Source organism: Leptonotus elevatus, chromosome 6 (assembly GCF_054856555.1).
Source record: "Leptonotus elevatus isolate MCC_2025b chromosome 6, RoL_Lele_1.0, whole genome shotgun sequence".
NCBI classification, from domain to species: Eukaryota; Metazoa; Chordata; class Actinopteri; order Syngnathiformes; family Syngnathidae; genus Leptonotus; species Leptonotus elevatus.
In genome coordinates, this window is record NC_141244.1 from 23,048,261 (window position 1) to 23,067,239 (window position 18,979).

An 18,979-nucleotide genomic window follows, 5' to 3' on the forward strand; every position below is an offset into this window, starting at 1 on the left:
CACCCTTTGCCAACAAAAAACTTGCTAATTCATTTTTTTTAACTCTTTATTTTTTTTTAATCACTGTAACATATAAAACCACTTTTCTAAATAATATACAGGCATGATTAATGAGCAATTAATATTATTTACTGTGTAAATAATAATTTTGATTGCAATGAACTTTGCCACACATAAAAGGAACCTTTATTCGTTTCGTTTTCTACACGGTACGTCTTAGGCAACATCCCCGAGCAGTTTTTCCACGATTCGGAAATTTTAAACAATTGTGGGAATTCACTGCAGGTGATAAAATAAGTCTTTGTATTAGTTTTGACAAATAATTACGTTTACGTTGACAGAATACGGCTTGATTTCACTTTTTTAAAGTTAGCAAAAGCGCAAGGTGAGCTCAGCCAATAAGCGCCGAGTTAATGGCGAATGGCCGCTTTTCATTGGTCGAATCGGTAGGCGGCCCCCCGCTTCTCTTCCTGATGTTACCCTAAAATAACTCCCGACTCCTCTTGGGTGAAGGTTCACTGGCGGTGACTCGGTTACGTCCGCTGTTCACAACTTCTTCCCAACGTTTCACCTACCATGTCTGGTCGCGTTCTCGTAGGTGTCAAGCGTGTCATTGACTACGCAGTTAAGGTAAATAATATATTTAGTCATATAATATTTTGAATTATTTTTATGAAGGCGTTTGGGCGCTTGACTTTGTGTTCTACTAGCTAGCGTCCGCATGCTTAAAGCGAGCCTTGCACAAAATGTGGCATATGTTGGAAAGCAGACATTTAATTGGACGAATAATTGATCATGTACATTGCGGTGATTATAATGTTTCCTAAGAGATTTGCCTCCTGAGCTTTTTCTTACTGCAATGAGATGAAATGTGATAATTAGCCCAAGACACAAGTGGAAAGGGTCAAATCAAGCAATATTATCTGGTCCAGCGTAATCTATATTAGAAAAATCTCACGAGACACTGTATACTGATTTAATGGTGATTTTTGCCTCATAAGTTAATTGTTTTGGATAATTTCCTGTGATCACTGGATGATCTTTCACAGATATATTGATTCGCTGTATGGTGTTTATTGGCTGACACTCTTCACTGTGACTCTTCTGCCCGTTTTCCTTTGCTCGCTACCCTCAGATCCGGGTGAAGCCAGACAAGACTGGCGTGGTGACCGATGGCGTGAAGCACTCAATGAACCCCTTCTGCGAGATCGCCATGGAGGAGGCGGTCAGGCTGAAGGAGAAGAAGCTCATCAAGGAGGTCGTGGCAGTGAGCTGTGGACCACAACAGGCGCAGGTGGTGCATGCCGTCTTAAAATATGCCATACTATGAAGCACTAAATGAGACCATTCAGCTTATTGAAGAGAAAAAACATCCCATTAAATACAACTTAAATAAGCCTAATTGTGAGTTATTGTTTTTATAATTTTTTATTTTATCAGTTTTTCTTCCAGAGAAACTGGCTGCACTTGTGTAAAATACCTTTTCTCTGTTCACAGCCGTGGTCTTATTGGAAGCAGTGCAAATGAGTGACACAATTTGAACTGCGGAACTCTTAAAAAAAACAAAAAAAAAACTAATTGATTTAAGCGGCCAACCCAATCTCTTTCCAAATCTACAACATCTATCCCTTCTCAGGAGACCATCCGCACCGCCCTCGCCATGGGAGCCGACCGCGGCATCCACGTGGAGGTGTCTGGCAAAGACTACGAAAACTTGGGCCCCCTGCAGGTCTCCAAGATCATGGCTGCATTGGCCAAGAAGGAGGAGGCCCAGCTTGTAATTCTTGGGAAACAGGTTAAAAAAAAACCAACAGAAATGCGTTCCCGCTGCCACTTGCTGCTCTATCACATTGTATTTGAATTTAACAGGCCATCGATGATGACTGCAATCAGACGGGACAAATGACAGCAGCCCTACTGGACTGGCCTCAGGTCAGAACTCACAATTTTGCTTTTAGTTTAAATAAATGTGTGGCGTATCCTAACCAAGTGATTCTCAAAATGTGCTATGCGGCTTCCTTTTATTGATAACGAAAGTATTGCTGGATTAAAATTTGTGCACCAGGTTACAGTGTCTTAAACCTTTTTAAAATAATGTACAATAAATTTGCTGTTTAAAGTTGTTGCATTTAACTTTTTAAAGTACAATACATTTGGATTCAATCTTTTAATTAAGTCCAAATTTTTTTATTTTTTTTTATGAGCACTACATGTATCTCTTGAGGTCATACTTGGGGTAAAATCTGTGATAACCACTGCCTGAGTCCAAGCAAACTTATCAACATGAACTGAAAGAACCGCAGTGATCCTGCACAAACCAGCACAGAACAGTTCAAAGGTTTTCTGGACATATTGGGGTGAAGTTCACACATTGGCCAGCTGATGGCGCACTATGACTGTTACAGGCAAAGCCGTTGACTCACATAAGCGCACAGCAGGACGGACTCAACAAATATTTCCACATTTTGAGGCTATTAACATTATTCCTATTTACTTACCACAGTATTAGTATTGTTTTTTATGCTGTAATTTTAACAAAAATAAATTGACCTGAAAGTTGGAGACAAGCAGCCAGAAATAATTTTGTATCGCAACACGACAACAAATTAACATTCTTAATTGTAAGTGAATAAAGAAGTTACCGTTTTTTTGTTTTTTTTACAGTTTGATTATTTTTTTAAGTGTGAAAATAACGGACAAAGGTAACTTTGACCATTTCGGTGAATTGTGACATCATAATATAATAGAATATTGCATGTAATAGATATCTAGTGTTTTAAACGTAGCTTTCATTTTTTTTTGCAGGGCACCTTTGCTTCAGAAGTGACACTGGAAGGCGACAAAATGAAAGTGGTGCGCGAGATCGACGGCGGCCTCGAGACCATCAAGATCAACACGCCCGCCGTTATCACGGCAGACCTCCGACTCAACACACCTCGCTACGCCACCCTGCCTAATATCATGGTAGGGACTGAGAAATGGCCCACACTAGCATCTAATAACTAACTCTACCCTCTTGATCATGAGTTGCAATCATGTGGTTAGCTAACTAGCATGAGAAGCTAACTTAGCGATCTTATATGCTCACTCCTTCTTGCTAAACAACACAAACAGACGGACTCTAGTACGCAAGTTACAGAATATCGAAATATGAGTCCTAATAACATTATTGCGCTGGCATTCTTGTGTGTGTGTGTGTATATTTGTAATATCATCTTCTTTAAATATCTGGTACGTTTGTGTTGTCCTTTCCTCCAGAAAGCCAAGAAGAAGAAAATATCCATCATGAAACCGTCCGATTTGGGCGTGGATCTGACGTCCCGTCTGGAAGTATTGCGGGTGGACGAGCCTCCGCAGAGGCAGGCTGGCATCAAAGTGGAGACGGTTCAGGACTTGGTGGGCAAACTAAAGGAGACGGGCAGCATATAACGAGGGCGGAACCCAACAGAGCGTAGAATATGAAAGCAAGGTAAGTGGCGGGAGATTGCACAAGTTGAAGTCAAAGAGAGTTAACTCATTCACTGCCATTGACGGCTATAGACGTCAAAAATTCATTTGTACTATTTCTATTAGTTTAACTTTTTTTTTCTTCACTTTTGTTAACCAGAGTATGAAAACCTAGAAAAAAAAATATTGTACATTTAGAACCGATGTAAAAAATTTGATTAATTGTGAGTTAACTATTGAAGTCATGCAATTAATTATAATACAAATATTTAATCTCCTCACATGATTAAAAAAAGAAAGAAAAGATTATTAAAGAATGAATCGTAATTAATCGCATGACTAGTTAACTCAAAATTAATCACAAATTTTCTGTTCTAAATGTACAAAAAAAAAATCTAGGTTTTCATACTCTTAATAAAAGTGGAAAAACATGCTAAACTAATAGAAATAGTTCAAATGAATTTTTGCCGTCGATGGCAGTGAATGAGTTAATGTACATTGGAACCTCTAAAGTCCAACTACAATTTGGAATTGTTTTTTTGACAATATGTTCTATTATCTACAACTAGTCTAAATATGGCATTCTGGTTAATATTGCGTTGGAATATAACTTAAGCAGCAAAGTCCAGCCGTTTTTATCCATCTCAGGGGGCGGCCATTTTGCCACTTACTGTCAACTGAAGATGACATCATTGTTGCCCAGGTCTCACGTAACATTCAATCACAGCGCAGCTTCAGAAAACAGGTGAGCTGTGATTGGTTGTTGCCTGAGCAACTCTGATTTCATCTTCAGTCGACAGCAAGTGGCAAAATGGCCGCCCCTTAAGATGGATAAAAACTGCTGGATTTTGCTTCATAACTCATATTCCACAAATGTAATATTAATCAGAATGTCATGTTTAGACTAGTGAGGTCACATGTAACATATCATTGTAAAAAAAATAAAAAATAAGGCTGACTTCCACTTTAAGAATGTTTTGTATGACATTTAATAATATTGCTTGTACAGTTGATATGTTTGACAAAGAGCACCGTTTCCAAATTATTATAATTTATTTAATAATTATTTTGAATTGTGGCTGTGTGTAATACTTGTGCGCACCCGTCTTGTTTCTCTCTCACAGGACAAGTACTGAGAAACACTGTCCTGCTGTTGCAGAGCCATACCACCTTAATGACGTTTGTTTTTGTTTTTGTTTTTGTTTTTGTTTTTTAATCGTCACATCTGTACTATAAGCTTGGAATCCACCACAGGAGTCAATACACAACCATCGTGCGTTCTTCTCACAAATCAATTGCTGAAGATAAACATTTGGCCGCGCGCGGCATGCTTGTAAATGATTGTAAATACAGTATATAGCGACAAGCGTGTCGCGTATGCAAGCATCTTCGCTGGATTCCAGGACAGTGTCTCTCACTACCATCCAACTTTGAACATTTTACCACAAGCGCCTCAATTGTACATGATCATGGCAATAAAGCAGCATTTGGCTTTGTTTTTTTTTTTCATAATCAAATTCAGCTGTGATTAGTCGTGTCAATTGCAACGCAAGAACCTCAACACAATTGTGCATTCTTCTTTCAAAGAACAACATGGCACACACATGAACAATAAATCCAAGTTGACCTAACAACTAATAAAATTGATTTTCTGCTTAATTTATACTCCACAAATGCAATATTATCAGAATATATTGCGTTTTGGCTAGTCGGGTCACATAGAACGTATTGTTGTAAAGAAAATGGCATTTTCCCAAATCAGTCCGTTATGCCAACAAACCAAATATCAATGTCATTGCATTGAATTGAATTCCTCCTCATTATTTTGTACTACAGCTCAGCCACAGCAATTGTTGCCATTACAAACCTCTCTTACGCTGACTCCATGAGTCGCACACACACACCATTCAATGCGATCCAATAGGCAGGTACATTGAAGTGTTGCATGATTGGCCGAAGTTCCACAAGAGGCGTGGCTTCAACATGGCGCAGCACAGGTATGCTGTTCCCATGCTCAGGTGACGCCTCTGTCTCCCCTCAAGGACATTTACACACACCTGCTCAATACTTCTTCAGTTTGGCAATGGCTTTTTGATGCTTTTCAAAAGGCCAGCATTTTTTTCTTTTTCTGGAAAATGAAACGGCATGACGGATTATGTGGTCAAGTCTTGATGATTGTTTTGGGTTTTGCTTTCCCTGGTAAGTACTGTACAACTTTTTAACTTAAATTTTAATTTACAGGATAGTTATTAGTAGATGTACATTTAAATACAAAACGTAAGGCTTAAAAAAAAAAAAAAAAGTAATCTTAAAAACTTAATCACTAACTCGAAAATGTGACATTTTTATTGGGAGACGTGAGAATCGTTTTCCCCAACGGAGGCAGCACTTTAAACAATAAAGACAACTTCCGAGCAATCAAGTATATGCCCCTTAATTTGCCCAAAATATAATGAAGCTCTGCTTACCTTTTGGCTTTCGGTACATACAAGGGGTTTTGATTGAGCAACTTCTATTTTCTTAAGTGGAACCGAGAGTTGTAAAAAATAAAAAGTGAGCGCCTATAAATACAATAAAAGCATTTTCACTCATGGAAGTAGCACTTCATACACAATTATTTTTTTTTAATCCAAATTGTAATAAGCTCGCTCGCAGGCACATTTTGTGTACAAATGATTAAAAAGTAATGTTTTCAAAACATCAGATGCTAACGGGCAGCTGCTCGTGTCCGCACTGGGAGCCAGCCGGGTGGACACTCTCGCGGGTGCCAACCTCACCCTGGCCGTGTCCTTCAGCGGGGCACCGGACCCAGCGGTGACCTGGTTCAAAGGCAGTCTGCCCATTGTCACCTGGACCGTGGGTTCAGATGGGCCCCCGGACGTAGCGGAAGAATACAGGGAAGTGCTGAGACTAGAACGCAATGGATCCCTCAGCTTTGTCCGCGTGCCCCTTGGCTTCGATGGAGACTACAAGGTGGAGATGACCAAGTCTGGACTTGGCACGGACTCCTTCAATTTCACTCTCAGGGTTTTTGGTAAGCCTGCTTTTTATTAGTGTTGTTCCGATACCGATACTCGTATCGGCAGAGGCCCCGATACTGCATTAAATCAGTGGTATTGGTATCGGTGCGTACTAACAAGTAACATGCCGATACCATTAATTCTGACGCTAATATAGGACTTTGGATGCAGCATCTTGTGTCTTGCTCATACACGACATTCACTGATGTGTGACATGTTCACTGCATGCCGAGCTAAGATATCCTATTGGTCCTTGAAAGCTCTGAACCAATGGCAGGACAGCTTTTTCAATTCTCAATGTTTTTTTTATAGTCTCATGTTTAAACATTTTGAAAATTATTATAAATCTTGTTTTTTTTTTGTTTTTTTTAAATATGCCTTTAACCTCATACTAGGATTTTTTCTTGAATAAATACATCTTGTAATGTGACTACTTAAAAAAAACTTGTCATGTACTTTTACGTAAAAAAAAAAAAAATGTGAATTTTTTTTACAAATAAAATACAATGTCACTGAATCTTGAAGTATTATGCCAAGAAAATGCATTTTTACTTACTAAAAAATACTTTACCTACAAATTTAAGTTTTTTTATATATTATATTTTTTAAATATTTCACACAATCATAATTTATCTGGCGTGGACCAATTCAAAAACTTTTTTCTAAAACTAAAATCTGAAAATGATCTTATAATTTCCTACTTTTTTTCCCCTGAAAAAGTCTTTAATCATGTTTAAATCAATTGTATTTTTTCAACAACAAAAAAAATGAAATAAAATAAAATCCAACTTAAATTTTAAATATGCCTTTAAAAAAAATTGCATCTTGTTCATGAAATACACTTTAACCCCACTCTATTATTTTCTTAAAGTAGCACATGTTTAATTTTATAATGACATTCATCTAAAAATAAAATCAGAAATTATTTTCATAGGAAATAATGCAACTATACACTATTTCTCCTTTTTCTCCAAAAAATATGCTTTATTCTCATCATATTAAAACCTTTTTCTTTTTGTACTTTTTTGTTCTTACTCCAATACTGTAATCGTAATGTATATATTTGACTTAGCTGTCTGCAAATCAGGATCTGTTCTCAGTTGCTTTAACGGGAAAAATAAAATGATAATGTGTAATGTTACTATTGTTTTTCCACAACTACAGTCCTACCTCTTTTACTGTAAAAAAAAATGTTGACTGCTAATACTAACACTATTCCTACATTTATCGAAGTCGATGTTTTTCTCCCTCAGAACTCTTCCAGAATGTGACGGTGACGGCGTTGCCTGACTTGATCAAAGAGGACAGCGAGCAGTTCCAGCTGCAGTATGGCATGCTGCGAGGCATGGCGGAACGGCAGCTGTGGTCCTTCAATGGCCTCCGCATAGCAGAAGGAGAAGGCGGCTCGCGTTACTCGCTGCGGCCCGGCAGCCTGACGGTCCGCGAGCCCCGCCGGAACGACTCAGGACAGTACACGGTGTCATTGAGCAACCCCTTCAGCAGTGTGACGCTTCACTTGAACGTCACCGTCTTGTGTATGCTTTGTTTTCTTTCAAATAGATTTATTCGCATTTGGTGTAAAAGCAACGTAATCTGCGCGTAATGTAAAAAGAAAAGCCTCGATGTCTTTATTATGATCATGTGGAAAAACAGGGTTGCATTGGTTTGAGTGAAAGTGGAAAAAGTCTCCCCAGCTTGACGTCATTTCTGCTGAGAGACAATTCTTACTCTTCGATTTAAAACACTAAATGTTTTAACGAAACAGAATCTGCCTGTTTGTAGTTATTCAGTTCAATTCAGTTCTAAAGTCCTCTTTTGGGTCAAATTCCAGATGGTCCAGATGAGCCCAGAATCCAAATCAGCCCAGTTCAGGACTTTTACGTACCAGGAGATTCGCTCACCCTGTCCTGCCAGGCAGATGGGTCACCACAACCCCTCGTGGCGTGGATGTTTGGCGGCGAGACCCTGTCTGGTATCCACATGGGTGTGCTGAATCTCACCCGAGTGCAGATCAGTCAAAGTGGCCTTTACACCTGTGAGTTGCGCAACCAAATGACAGGAGCGCAACGACAGCAGACCGTCACGCTAAATGTTTATGGTATGTTGACTTTTTACGACCTTGAACGAGCAAGAAAAAGTTTGTTACCATCAGTGGGATGCGGGCTTTAGCATTTTGTAAATCGCTATTTGTCACCATACCAGAATAAGATCGGATTTCTTTCGAGAGATAATGGTATAATTGTTCATTTTTGACAACACTGTAAAATTATATTATGTTGTAATGTTTTGGTATAAACGTGGAAATTGTGATATTACTTTAAACGTGTTCCCCGCCGCTACAGATAGACCACCAGGAAATCCGCAGTGTTCTGTGCTGTCTGAAGACAACCGAAGCTTGCAGTACGGCTGCCAGTGGTCGGGCGGAACGCCGGCAGCCAGACTGTCTTTCCTGGATTTCGGTAACGGCAGCAGCCTGGAAAACTTCACCGTGTCCGTCAATGCGTCTAGCGAACTGGATGGGAAAATTGTCACTTGCCAGGCACAACATCCAGCGGAAAACAGCAAGTGTATCGTTACGGCCGGTAGGTGTTAGGTGACGTTTTCACTGAAGCAACCACCTTCGCTCCCAGCTGTTTTACTGGATTTTGACTGATTTGGCAAGGTCCATCCACAGAATATTCTGTTCTATTGCTATAAAAAAAAATGGAACCTACCAAAAGAAAGATTAGAGCCTCTTCTTTTATCAGGGAAAAAAAAGTATATTTGTATTTGTTTCCGTTTTGCAGCAATTCGCTTTAGAATATAGCTAAGTTTAATCATTATTCACAAACTTGTTGAAAAAGAGCTTGTTGCAACTTGGACCCTGGCTGATCTCTTATACTCTGCTGCCACCTGCTGGCCATTTTTCGTAATAACTACCATTGCTTTAAGCGACCTCTTCAGGTCAGAATCTGTATCAAAGCCTTCTGTATAAAAAATACAACCGTAATATCCTAGAAAAAAAATCCAGTAATATTAGGATTTTTCTCAAAAATAACTGTCAAATATAAATACTGTAATATTGACTCTCCCTCCCAGAAAGCCCGCAGTACTTCCTCCCGTCCGTGAGAACCGACGTGGACTCTGATGGCAAAATAGTGGCGAGCATCCGCTGCCTCAGCCATGCCACGCCCCCCGCCGCGGTGTCGTGGTTCCGAGGTGGCGAGCCGGTCATCGACGGCGACCTCATCAGTGACGACACCACCAGCCTCCACATCCGTCATCGCAACGTCAGCGTGCTCCTCTTGCAAAACTACACCTGCACCTGCCGGAACCCGCTGGGCGGCCGCAGCAAGCTCGTCCACTTGCAAGGTAGTCTGCTACTCCACTTAATTTTTTGGTGGAAGTGGAAGTTGAAACCACCAAAGTTTTAACGCAATCCATTCCGTGACACTTGTCATCGAGTGTTATGCCTTTTACTCCTCAAATTAAATACATGAAAAAACAATTTTTAAAGAAGAAGTTTTTGATTTTTGTTTAATAGCATAACAAAATACAACTTCTTTCCTGTAATCGTTTTTTACTCTCTTGGTATTACAACTTTCTTTTTTGAACAAGAATACTATAATATCATAATATTGCCACTTTTTCTTGATAAAATAATGTATTTTCATTGAAAAAGAACACCTCTTTATTGTAATTTTCTGCCTTTTTTTCTCTAAAAATATAATTAAATTCCCAGTTAAATTGCTATATTTATCCCCCAAAAAATACAAATATCTTGTAATATTACTAGGGGGGGTGTCAAAATTTGTGCGCTAATTTTGAGTTAATTTAAAGTTCCTTTAACGCCACAAAAATTTTTTAGCGCGCAATTAATGGCCGCCCCTTACTTGGAAAGCCTGTACTGGGGGAATTCCAGTCGCAACGCATTAGACACGTCCATGTGATAAATTTAATAATAATGCATATATTTGTAGTATTTTACAATTTGATAAATGTGCAGTATTTTGCGAGTTACTTCATGTTAAAGATTAGATGGCTCTTAATATGACCAACGTCTTACAAATGCAGTTATGCCATCTAGTGGCAGAAAAAAATGTCCTCAACACAAATCAATATCGCACTCGTGTTTTACAGTACAGTTCATCTTTTTATTTTAACTCAATTATTATGAAATTACTGTATCAATCACTAAAAGATGTTGCCATATTTCTATTAGTTAAACATTTTGTATCCACTTTTAAGAGCATGAAAACATTTTATTGTACGTTTAGAACAGATATAAAATTTGCGATTAATTGCGAGTTAACTATTGAAGATTGCATTCCGATTGCAAATTTTTGAAGTCATGCAATTAATTACCATGACAAATTTTAATCGCCTGACACCCCTAATTATTACTACTTTTATTTCTCTTAAAAAACATATTATTGTGGTTCAATGAGTTTTTCTTTTTTAAATTTTATTAACATACTTGGAATACTAACTTGTCAATCAGCCAATATTAAAAGGATTTTCGAGCATAAAGCTTCTATTGTGTTGTTCCTCTAATTTCAAAAACTTCACATTCCCAAAGTGAAAGACAACAAAGAAGCCTCAGATGGAGTGAGAATACCTGCACTTGCATGTTGCTGTGGAACAAAGTGCTTCACTGTTGACAATTGACTCCGCCTCCTTACTCCCAATCTAGAGCCGTCCATCTCCAATTTCAGTTTGTTCCCGCACAAGGACGGAACCATCGTCACCTTGACCTGGGAAGTCCCGCCCACCTCTATCGTCACAGGTTAAAAACAAAATAATAATAATGATCTGCCACTGTTGCAACCCACCTGACTCGTTGCAATGTGTTCATCTCAGCAAAAGTGCGTAGGAAAGACGCAACGTGTGGATAAATATTTTGTGTAAACATTCGGTCATTTAGCAGTATCATGTTTTTGGAGAAACACATTCAAAGTGTAGTGAACCGCACGTCACAAGTGTCTCATGTAAAGCCAGCATCAAAATTTGAGGAAAAAAAATGGTTAGGGTTCTTTTTTCTTTCTTTTTTTACGTAATACTTGTGGCTGCTCGAGCACTGAATAGAAACTTCTTGTACTTTTCCATGTATTTGTTGGAGCGCTGAAATGAAATTGAGTTGTATACTGAATACCTGCATGTTTACGATCTAAATGTTTATCATACTATTCTATCAAAAAGCAATAATCCCCTTGATTTGACAGTCAGTTGTGGCTCCCCGAGCACTGAATAGAAACTGAATATGGACACGTTTTAATGTAGGTTTTGACATCCAGATGAGCGGACCGGCCCTGGTGAGTGGCGACGGCAACGTCAGTCAGTCCAAAGGCAGCGGTGACTCATTCCGCACCATCCTGCCCAAACCCGGAACGGCCCGCAGTGCCGACATCTTCCACCTGGATTCCAAGTCCACGTATCGCTTCCGGGTTCTCCCTAGAGCTCTGATGACCGAGGGCCAGCCGACAAAAGCACTCCGGATCGGCCCGGGTATGCAAATACACTACATGACAATGATATTTAATGTCATAAATTTGTCCGAAATACGTTATTATTCAAATCATGTTTAGCTGCCGATGCTAATCATTTTGAGACAGTATTTATTTTGGTAATTACATTCAAAGATTTTAAAATGTGTATTTTTTTTATATATATTTTTTGGATGATTGTATAGTAAGTTAAAAATAAGTTTAAAAAAAAAGCTAAAATAAGTTATTAAAAATGAATAGTTCACTAATTCCTATTTAAAATTTAAATTTGTATTATTGGAATCTTTCATTTTTACTAATTATCATAGTGGAAATCATTTTTAAATGAATTTTGGTTTAAAACTTAGATTAAAATTAAAACCTTTCGATTATATAGTTAACAATTAAAATGTTAAAATGTGTTAGTATTTATATATTTGTTTTAATGCAGTATAATTAAAGACATTGTGAAATATCCATAGTTTACATATATTTTAGAATACAATTATTATATTGACATTTTTTCATATTTTATTTGTGCCAATATTTATATAATATTTTGTTATTCTGTGTGGTAGGAGTATTTCAAAAAATACTTTGCGTTTTCATTAAATTTGTATGTTTTTGTAAGTATGTTTTAAAAATTAAATTGAAACTAATAGTATTGATATCCTTATTTGTGACAATATACAGTATATTCTATAGTAAATAAAAATGTTGGAAAATCATTCAAATGTTAGTTTGGCAATGGTTCCTGTTCCTTTTCCAGAAGTGACTCTCTTCAGGCTTTTGATTGGCTTAAATGGCCTCACAGTTGCTTTGATATCTGCTCTCCGTTAAATGTGGAGAAACACCATGGTGGATATTTTTGCTGTCAACAATCCAGTACGTTTATTATGTTAATTTTACAGCACTTGTTTCTGTTGTTCTTGTTGTTTTTTGTTTGTCTTTTGTGGCTACCAGCCGGGGGTCTGAGCGGTCCGGCCATTGCGGGCATCGCAGCCGGAATCCCATGCAGCCTCCTCTTCCTGCTTTTGATGTGCGGCCTCATCTATTTCTTCATCTACTGGAGCAGAGCCAAAAGACGCCAGACAAGATATCCGGTGTCCAGAGCCGCCGAGAAGGTTAGGAGCCGTGTGTGTGTGTGTGTGCGTGGGGGGGGGGGGGGGGGTGTTTTTTTTACCCATCATCCCTAGCTGCCATTAAAGTAAAATGTAGAGACTGTCACTAACAGCAAAAAAATGTGAGCAAATGATGCTCCCCTAAAAATGTTTTTCATTGCTAATCGTGGAGGTTAGTTACCACAGACCAAGGTTATTTTAGTTAGCTAAAACTAACGTAAAAACTCAACTAAAATTCCAATAAACAATAAACTATAATTATAGCAAAAATGTCCTTTGTTTTAGTCTTTGGTAATCAATTTAATGCATGAGCCTTTGGGGATGATTTATTTTTTATATTACTTAGAATAAGGACATTTGAACACAAAAGTGACTTCATCTAGCAGCAGCCAATAGAAAAGCACCTTTAGATGACGTTGCTCCCATGGTGTTTTTTTAAATATTGCGCACAAGTAATACACTTTTTTTTTTAACTAAAACTAATACTGAAACTAAACTAAAACTACGCATTTATGAAATAACTAAAAGTAATAAAAACTAACAGAACCACCCTGAAAACGAATTAAAACTAACTCAAATGAAAAATTCCAAAACTCTAATAACCCTGCCACAGACCAAAAACGTATTTTTTTCTTCTCTTGTTCCCAGGTAACCACCACCCAGACACAGACACCTCACAATCTGTTGACAGGAAGCGCAATGACGAGCCCCGACTACAACAGATTGCGTCAGGTGCTCCTTCCGATCGTCTTTGCCACATTCATTTTTTCTTTAAACATCATAAACAATTAGTACTTTCTTGTCTTGCAGACGCCGTCTAGTCTTTCAGTAGCCCCGCCCACTTTCGTCCCCCCGCCGCCCGTCAGAGTTGCGACAACAGTCTGAGCCAATGGAGTTTTGTACAGTAGGCTTTATTTTTCATTTTGTATTATAATGTATGTATTATATAGTCACTATTAGTACAGAACATTTTGTCACGATCGAATTTTTACACGCCACATTTTGTGACCATATTTAGTTTGTGAATTAGTATCAGTATGTGAATAAATGTTTTGAATTTGAATGTTTTTTTCAAGACAGTTTATTTTGTTTATTACCATAATAAAAATATGGATTTAAATATTCAGAGGTTGGTTGTTTGTTTTTTTAAAACTTTTTTTCTCACTATTTTCTAATATTGTGTTTTAGGGTGGTTCTGCCATTTCACGCCGTTTCACATGGAAAACATGTATTGAATGTTTATTAACGTTATTGGGGGGGAATTATTGGGTTTAAAAAAAATAATAATTTTGTTGATTAGTATGAAATTGTTGTCATTTTTTAATTTGACATTGATTTAAATTTATTTATAAAATATGTACTGTATACTTTAAAAATATTTTTTTGAATATAAAATTAAAGAAATATGTTGGTACTTTTATGTGTAACATTATTTTATTAGTATTTCAAAAATATATAAAAATATTTTTGATAAATTTAAAAAATGTTGGGTACTTTTATTTGCATTTGTTTTGTTCAATATTTAAATATAAAGTGTTTTACATCTTTAGATTTAAAAAAATGTTTTTTGTAGAAATTTGGGGACGATATTGTGGTATATAGCATGATAAAAACCAAATATGCATACGTGTACAAATATTTAGTTTTAATATTTGTTTTAAATACCATGTATGTGTTCAATTTATTAGTTATAAAAAAATCTTTTGACCTTTTTACAGAAAAAAAAGCATTTTAGTTTGTAGATAAACCCAATTTTATTGCTTTTTAAAGCTCTCTTGTGTATTTTCCACCGGCAAGCGGTTGTGATCGTCATCTTTGGTGTCCTCGGACACACGTTCATGCTTAGCGTTCAACGTGGGCCAGCCACTCGTCTGCACTCGTGCATCCTGTAGGCACACATGTAGAATATACCTGCAGCACAAAACACAAAAAAACATCATTAACTCATTCACTGCCATAGACGTCAAAAATTAATTTGAGCTATTTCTATTAGTTTAAATTTTTTTCCACTTTTCTTAACAAGAGTATAAAAACCTAGAAAAAAATATTGTACATTTAGAGCAGATATAAAATTTGTGATTAATCGTGAGTTAACTATTATTATTATAGGTCATGCAATTAATTACAATAAAAACATTTAATCACCTGAGGCGATTTAAAAAAAAAAAGAGAAAAGATTAGTAGTTAACTTATGATTAATCACAAATGTTATATCTGTTCTAAATGTACAATAAAACAATTCTAGGTTTTCATTCTCTTGTTAACAAAAGTAGGAAAAAAAATTAACTAACAGAAATAGTTGAAAATAATTTTTGACGTCTATAGCCGTCAATGGCAGTGAATGAGTTAATTGCCTTTTCATCTGTCAGTTCATACGTTTGATCCTTTTAGATATTTTTTTCTAAGTACCTGCGAAGAAGGTCATGAGCAGCGCCACCCATCCCAAGATGTACGACCACGAAAAACGCCAGTCACCGAAGCGCTTGCCCAGAAAGTTGACCGTCACGCCCGTGTAGATGGCCATCGCCAGCAACACGAACAGCGCTACAGCCGGTAACAAAGTGACACTTTGAAACTCGGACAACGCCATTTAATAAGGTCACTTGATTTCTTTTGGCAGCCACTCACTTGACACAAAGAACATGATGCCGGCGGCGAAGGAACGGTTGAACCTCTCGAAGGCCGAGAAGTGCGCGAAGGACAGGATCCCCGCGATGATGCCGGCGAAGCAGGACATGGCTGAGAGGATCATGAAAGCGCGCGTGGCGTTCCAGTAGGCTGCAAACAAAACAAGGTACGAAATCTTGCTTTTCATTTGTTCCTCGACCAAGCTTACGTCAAATAAATGTTTGCTATTAATAGCAGTGTCAAAATGAGTGCGTTCATTTAATGTTCCGTTAACGCTACAATTTTTTTTAACCACCCCTTACTCAAAAAGCCTGTAGTGGGGGAATTCCAGTCGCAACGCAGCAGACGCGTCCACGTCAACATTTTGCAGTAATATATTTAAAAAATAATGCATATATTTGTGGGGTCAAGTTGTATTTTATAATTTAAAAAATTTGCAGAATTTCACAAAGATTATATAGCTCTTAATATGAAAATAAAAATGCACTGAGCTGTAACCAATGTCTTACAAATGCAATTATGCCATCTAGTGGCAGAAAAATGACCTCAACACAAATCAAAATTACACGTTTTTACCGTACAGTACATCTTTTTAAATTTTAACTCAATTTATGAATTATTATGAAATGACTGTATCAACCAACCAAAAGATGCAGCCATATTTCTATTACTTAAAAAAAAATCCAGTATTATGTTAACAAGAGTATGAAAACCTATTGTACATTTAGAACAGATATAAAATTTTAATCGTGAGTTAACTTTTGAAGTCATGCGATTAATTACGATTAAAAGTTTTAATTGCCTGAAACCCCTAATTTTTAATAAATTTAAATAGCACTTATATAAAGACATAAAAGATATATAAAAAGTCTACACACCCCTGTTCGAATCTCTTATTTGTGATATAATGTGACAAGTAATATTTCAAAATACCGGTAAACATTTTAATGTAATGAGGTTGCACAAGTGTGCACACCCGAGGGTTATTATAGTTTGGAAATTTTACTTCATAGTTAGTTTTTTATTATTTTTTGAGTTTTATTTCAACTGAGTGAGTTTTAAACAGTTTTCATAGTGGTTCTGTTTGTTAGTTTTTTTTAAATGCTTAGATTTTGTTTAGTTTTAGTTAGTTTCAGTATTAGTTTTCATTGTTATTTATTTATAATACTTATTACTTGTGCACAATATTTAATAAACACCCTGGAAAAATGAAAACATCACTTCAGTGTGACACACTTTCAAACGTCTTTATTTTGGTTAATTTTGAAATAAATATATTTAAAATCGCATTTAAAATCATCCCCAAAGGCTCATGTATTAAATGAATGACCAAAAACTAGAACGAAGGACATTTTCGCCATAATTATAATTATATTTTCGTTTTTATTTTATTTTTCGAAATCACACTTACAATCACACCCGCCCCTTACCGATGCTGTCCGTCTGCATGTGGCACTTTCCCGACATGCAGTAGCGCCACAGGCCCTGGTGGGCGAAGCTGCCCGACAGGCGGTACTGCATCCAGTAGTCTGTGGCCGTGGAGACCACCAGCAAGATGTTCCCCACGATGGCGCAAAACAGCCCCCCTCCCATGAAGCTGTACATCGTGAGCGGGAGCCTCGGACGGCTTCTTCAGGCTCCTGGGAATATGGAGGTGAGTCGTCATAGCCCTGATCTCATTCATTCATGCACTGACTACACAATATTTACTAGCCAGTTTTGTGTATCGTTTGTTACTGTTCAGCTTAATAGTTTTTAATAAAATTCAATGTTTTTTTTTCTTTATTTTATTTGCGTTTTTTTCCATTGATTTTGTCATGTATTTCAAATATAACTGACAAATTGTTGATTTTTTAAAATGTTTTAATTTTTATCAATCTGCCTCACCTCCACTTATCCTTTTTTGGATCATTTTTCTTTTAGGATTTTTGTCTTTTAATTAGAAAAAGTGAAAACACTCCTGAAAAAAGACAAAAAAAGATGAGGTAGTTGCCAAGCATTGTGGCATTGTCAACTAAAATGTAAATGAAACAATTAAATACAGTAGTGTGATAAAAAAAAAAAAGTTTTATTAATTGTATGTTTTGTTGTTGTTACATTACATTATTTTAAAAAAATATGAATATTTTTTTATCTAATTCATTATATCATTATTGTGGAAATAATTCAAAGTAAATACATGCAAAATTATATAATAAAATAAAATCACTGTAAAAAAAAAAGTTATAATTATTTTTTTTTAAATCTTGTAATAATGTAACTTATTTAACATATTATTTTGAATAGTATGATTCCCTCCTGTTGTCACACATTTGACCCTAGGGGTGAATCTTGTAATAATGTAACTTATTTAACATATTATTTTGAATAGTATGATTCCCTCCTGTTGTCACACATTTGACCCTAGGGGTGAATGGGGTCAAGATGATCCCAAGGATATTAGGAGGAGGAAAAAAAACACACACACGAATAGTGAAAATGTGATCCAATGTAATTGATGTCCATGGAAATGCATTGAGAGGAATTTTTATTTTGTTTTATTTTTAACAACTCAGAAAATTCTTCAAAAAACACTGACCAACATTCCCCCAAAAAACGTGGAGAAAGGAGGGGAGAATTAAAAAAATTAACATTGTCTTATTTCCCCACCCAAGCTGCAGCTTAAAAAAGAAAAAACACAAAAGAAAATAAAAACCTTCCATGATCCTCTTTAATGAATTTCAAATGTAATATAATATAATAATAGTTGACATCATTTTAGAAGGTTCGTTTCTTTTTTAATAGAAAATGTAGTTTTTTTTAAAAATCTATTCAAATGTAGCTGACATCCAGTTATCAGGCTTAAAAATATTCATTCATATTTCACCAATTTTGAATTCCATCTATAGCATATCAGTTTTTAAAAAGCATAGCAGGTCAAAAAATGAAATTTTTTAAAATACATAATTTCGACAAAAAATACTTGAAAGCTAATGATAAAGTCATTATTAACATGTTAGTAGTCCAAGCAATCATTGACATAACATCATTTTTCCTAAAAGCACGCCCCCTTACCTTAATTCCTCAGGCAGCGAGAGCGACCGAGAGTTGAAGCCGGCTAACGAGCGCGACGTCGAAAGAGGACCCCCGAGACCCAAGTCCAAAAAGTTATCCCCTCCTCTTTTCTGTCGATGGAGGCAAAATCCTTTAGTTGGCGGGGCTGGGTGTGTTTTGGGGATGCTGCCGCCGCCGGTGTCCGGTGGGGTGGGGGCGGCGGGTTCTTCTGGAAAAAGCCGGGATGTGCAAAGGCTTGCACTACTAT

General features: G+C 36.8%; 3 protein-coding genes across 3 annotated transcripts; 2 read left to right on the forward strand and 1 right to left on the reverse strand.

The window, feature by feature from the left end:
- Positions 1-490: 490 nt before the first annotated feature.
- On the forward strand, positions 491-4,964 carry etfb (electron transfer flavoprotein subunit beta). The gene is made up of 7 exons (XM_086077659.1): positions 491-630; positions 1,136-1,294; positions 1,637-1,795; positions 1,870-1,932; positions 2,806-2,964; positions 3,259-3,469; positions 4,572-4,964. The coding sequence occupies exons 1-6, from the start codon at positions 577-579 to the stop codon at positions 3,427-3,429; spliced, it is 765 nt and encodes a 254-aa protein (XP_085933785.1). The 5' UTR covers positions 491-576; the 3' UTR covers positions 3,430-3,469; positions 4,572-4,964.
- A 149-nt stretch (positions 4,965-5,113) lies between these two features.
- vsig10l (V-set and immunoglobulin domain containing 10 like) lies at positions 5,114-14,279 on the forward strand. Its single transcript, XM_086077653.1, has 11 exons — positions 5,114-5,646; positions 6,152-6,481; positions 7,721-8,002; positions 8,299-8,565; positions 8,810-9,049; positions 9,546-9,818; positions 11,140-11,232; positions 11,727-11,951; positions 12,893-13,053; positions 13,699-13,782; positions 13,861-14,279. The coding sequence occupies exons 1-11, from the start codon at positions 5,583-5,585 to the stop codon at positions 13,933-13,935; spliced, it is 2,094 nt and encodes a 697-aa protein (XP_085933779.1). The 5' UTR covers positions 5,114-5,582; the 3' UTR covers positions 13,936-14,279.
- A 500-nt stretch (positions 14,280-14,779) lies between these two features.
- lim2.5 (lens intrinsic membrane protein 2.5) lies at positions 14,780-18,893 on the reverse strand. The gene is made up of 5 exons (XM_086077660.1): positions 18,733-18,893; positions 17,109-17,318; positions 15,679-15,828; positions 15,460-15,594; positions 14,780-14,961 (listed from the first exon to the last, which is right to left on the reverse strand). Exons 2-5 carry the CDS (start codon positions 17,281-17,283, stop codon positions 14,900-14,902), a joined length of 522 nt encoding a protein of 173 aa, XP_085933786.1. The 5' UTR covers positions 17,284-17,318; positions 18,733-18,893; the 3' UTR covers positions 14,780-14,899.
- Positions 18,894-18,979: the final 86 nt, after the last annotated feature.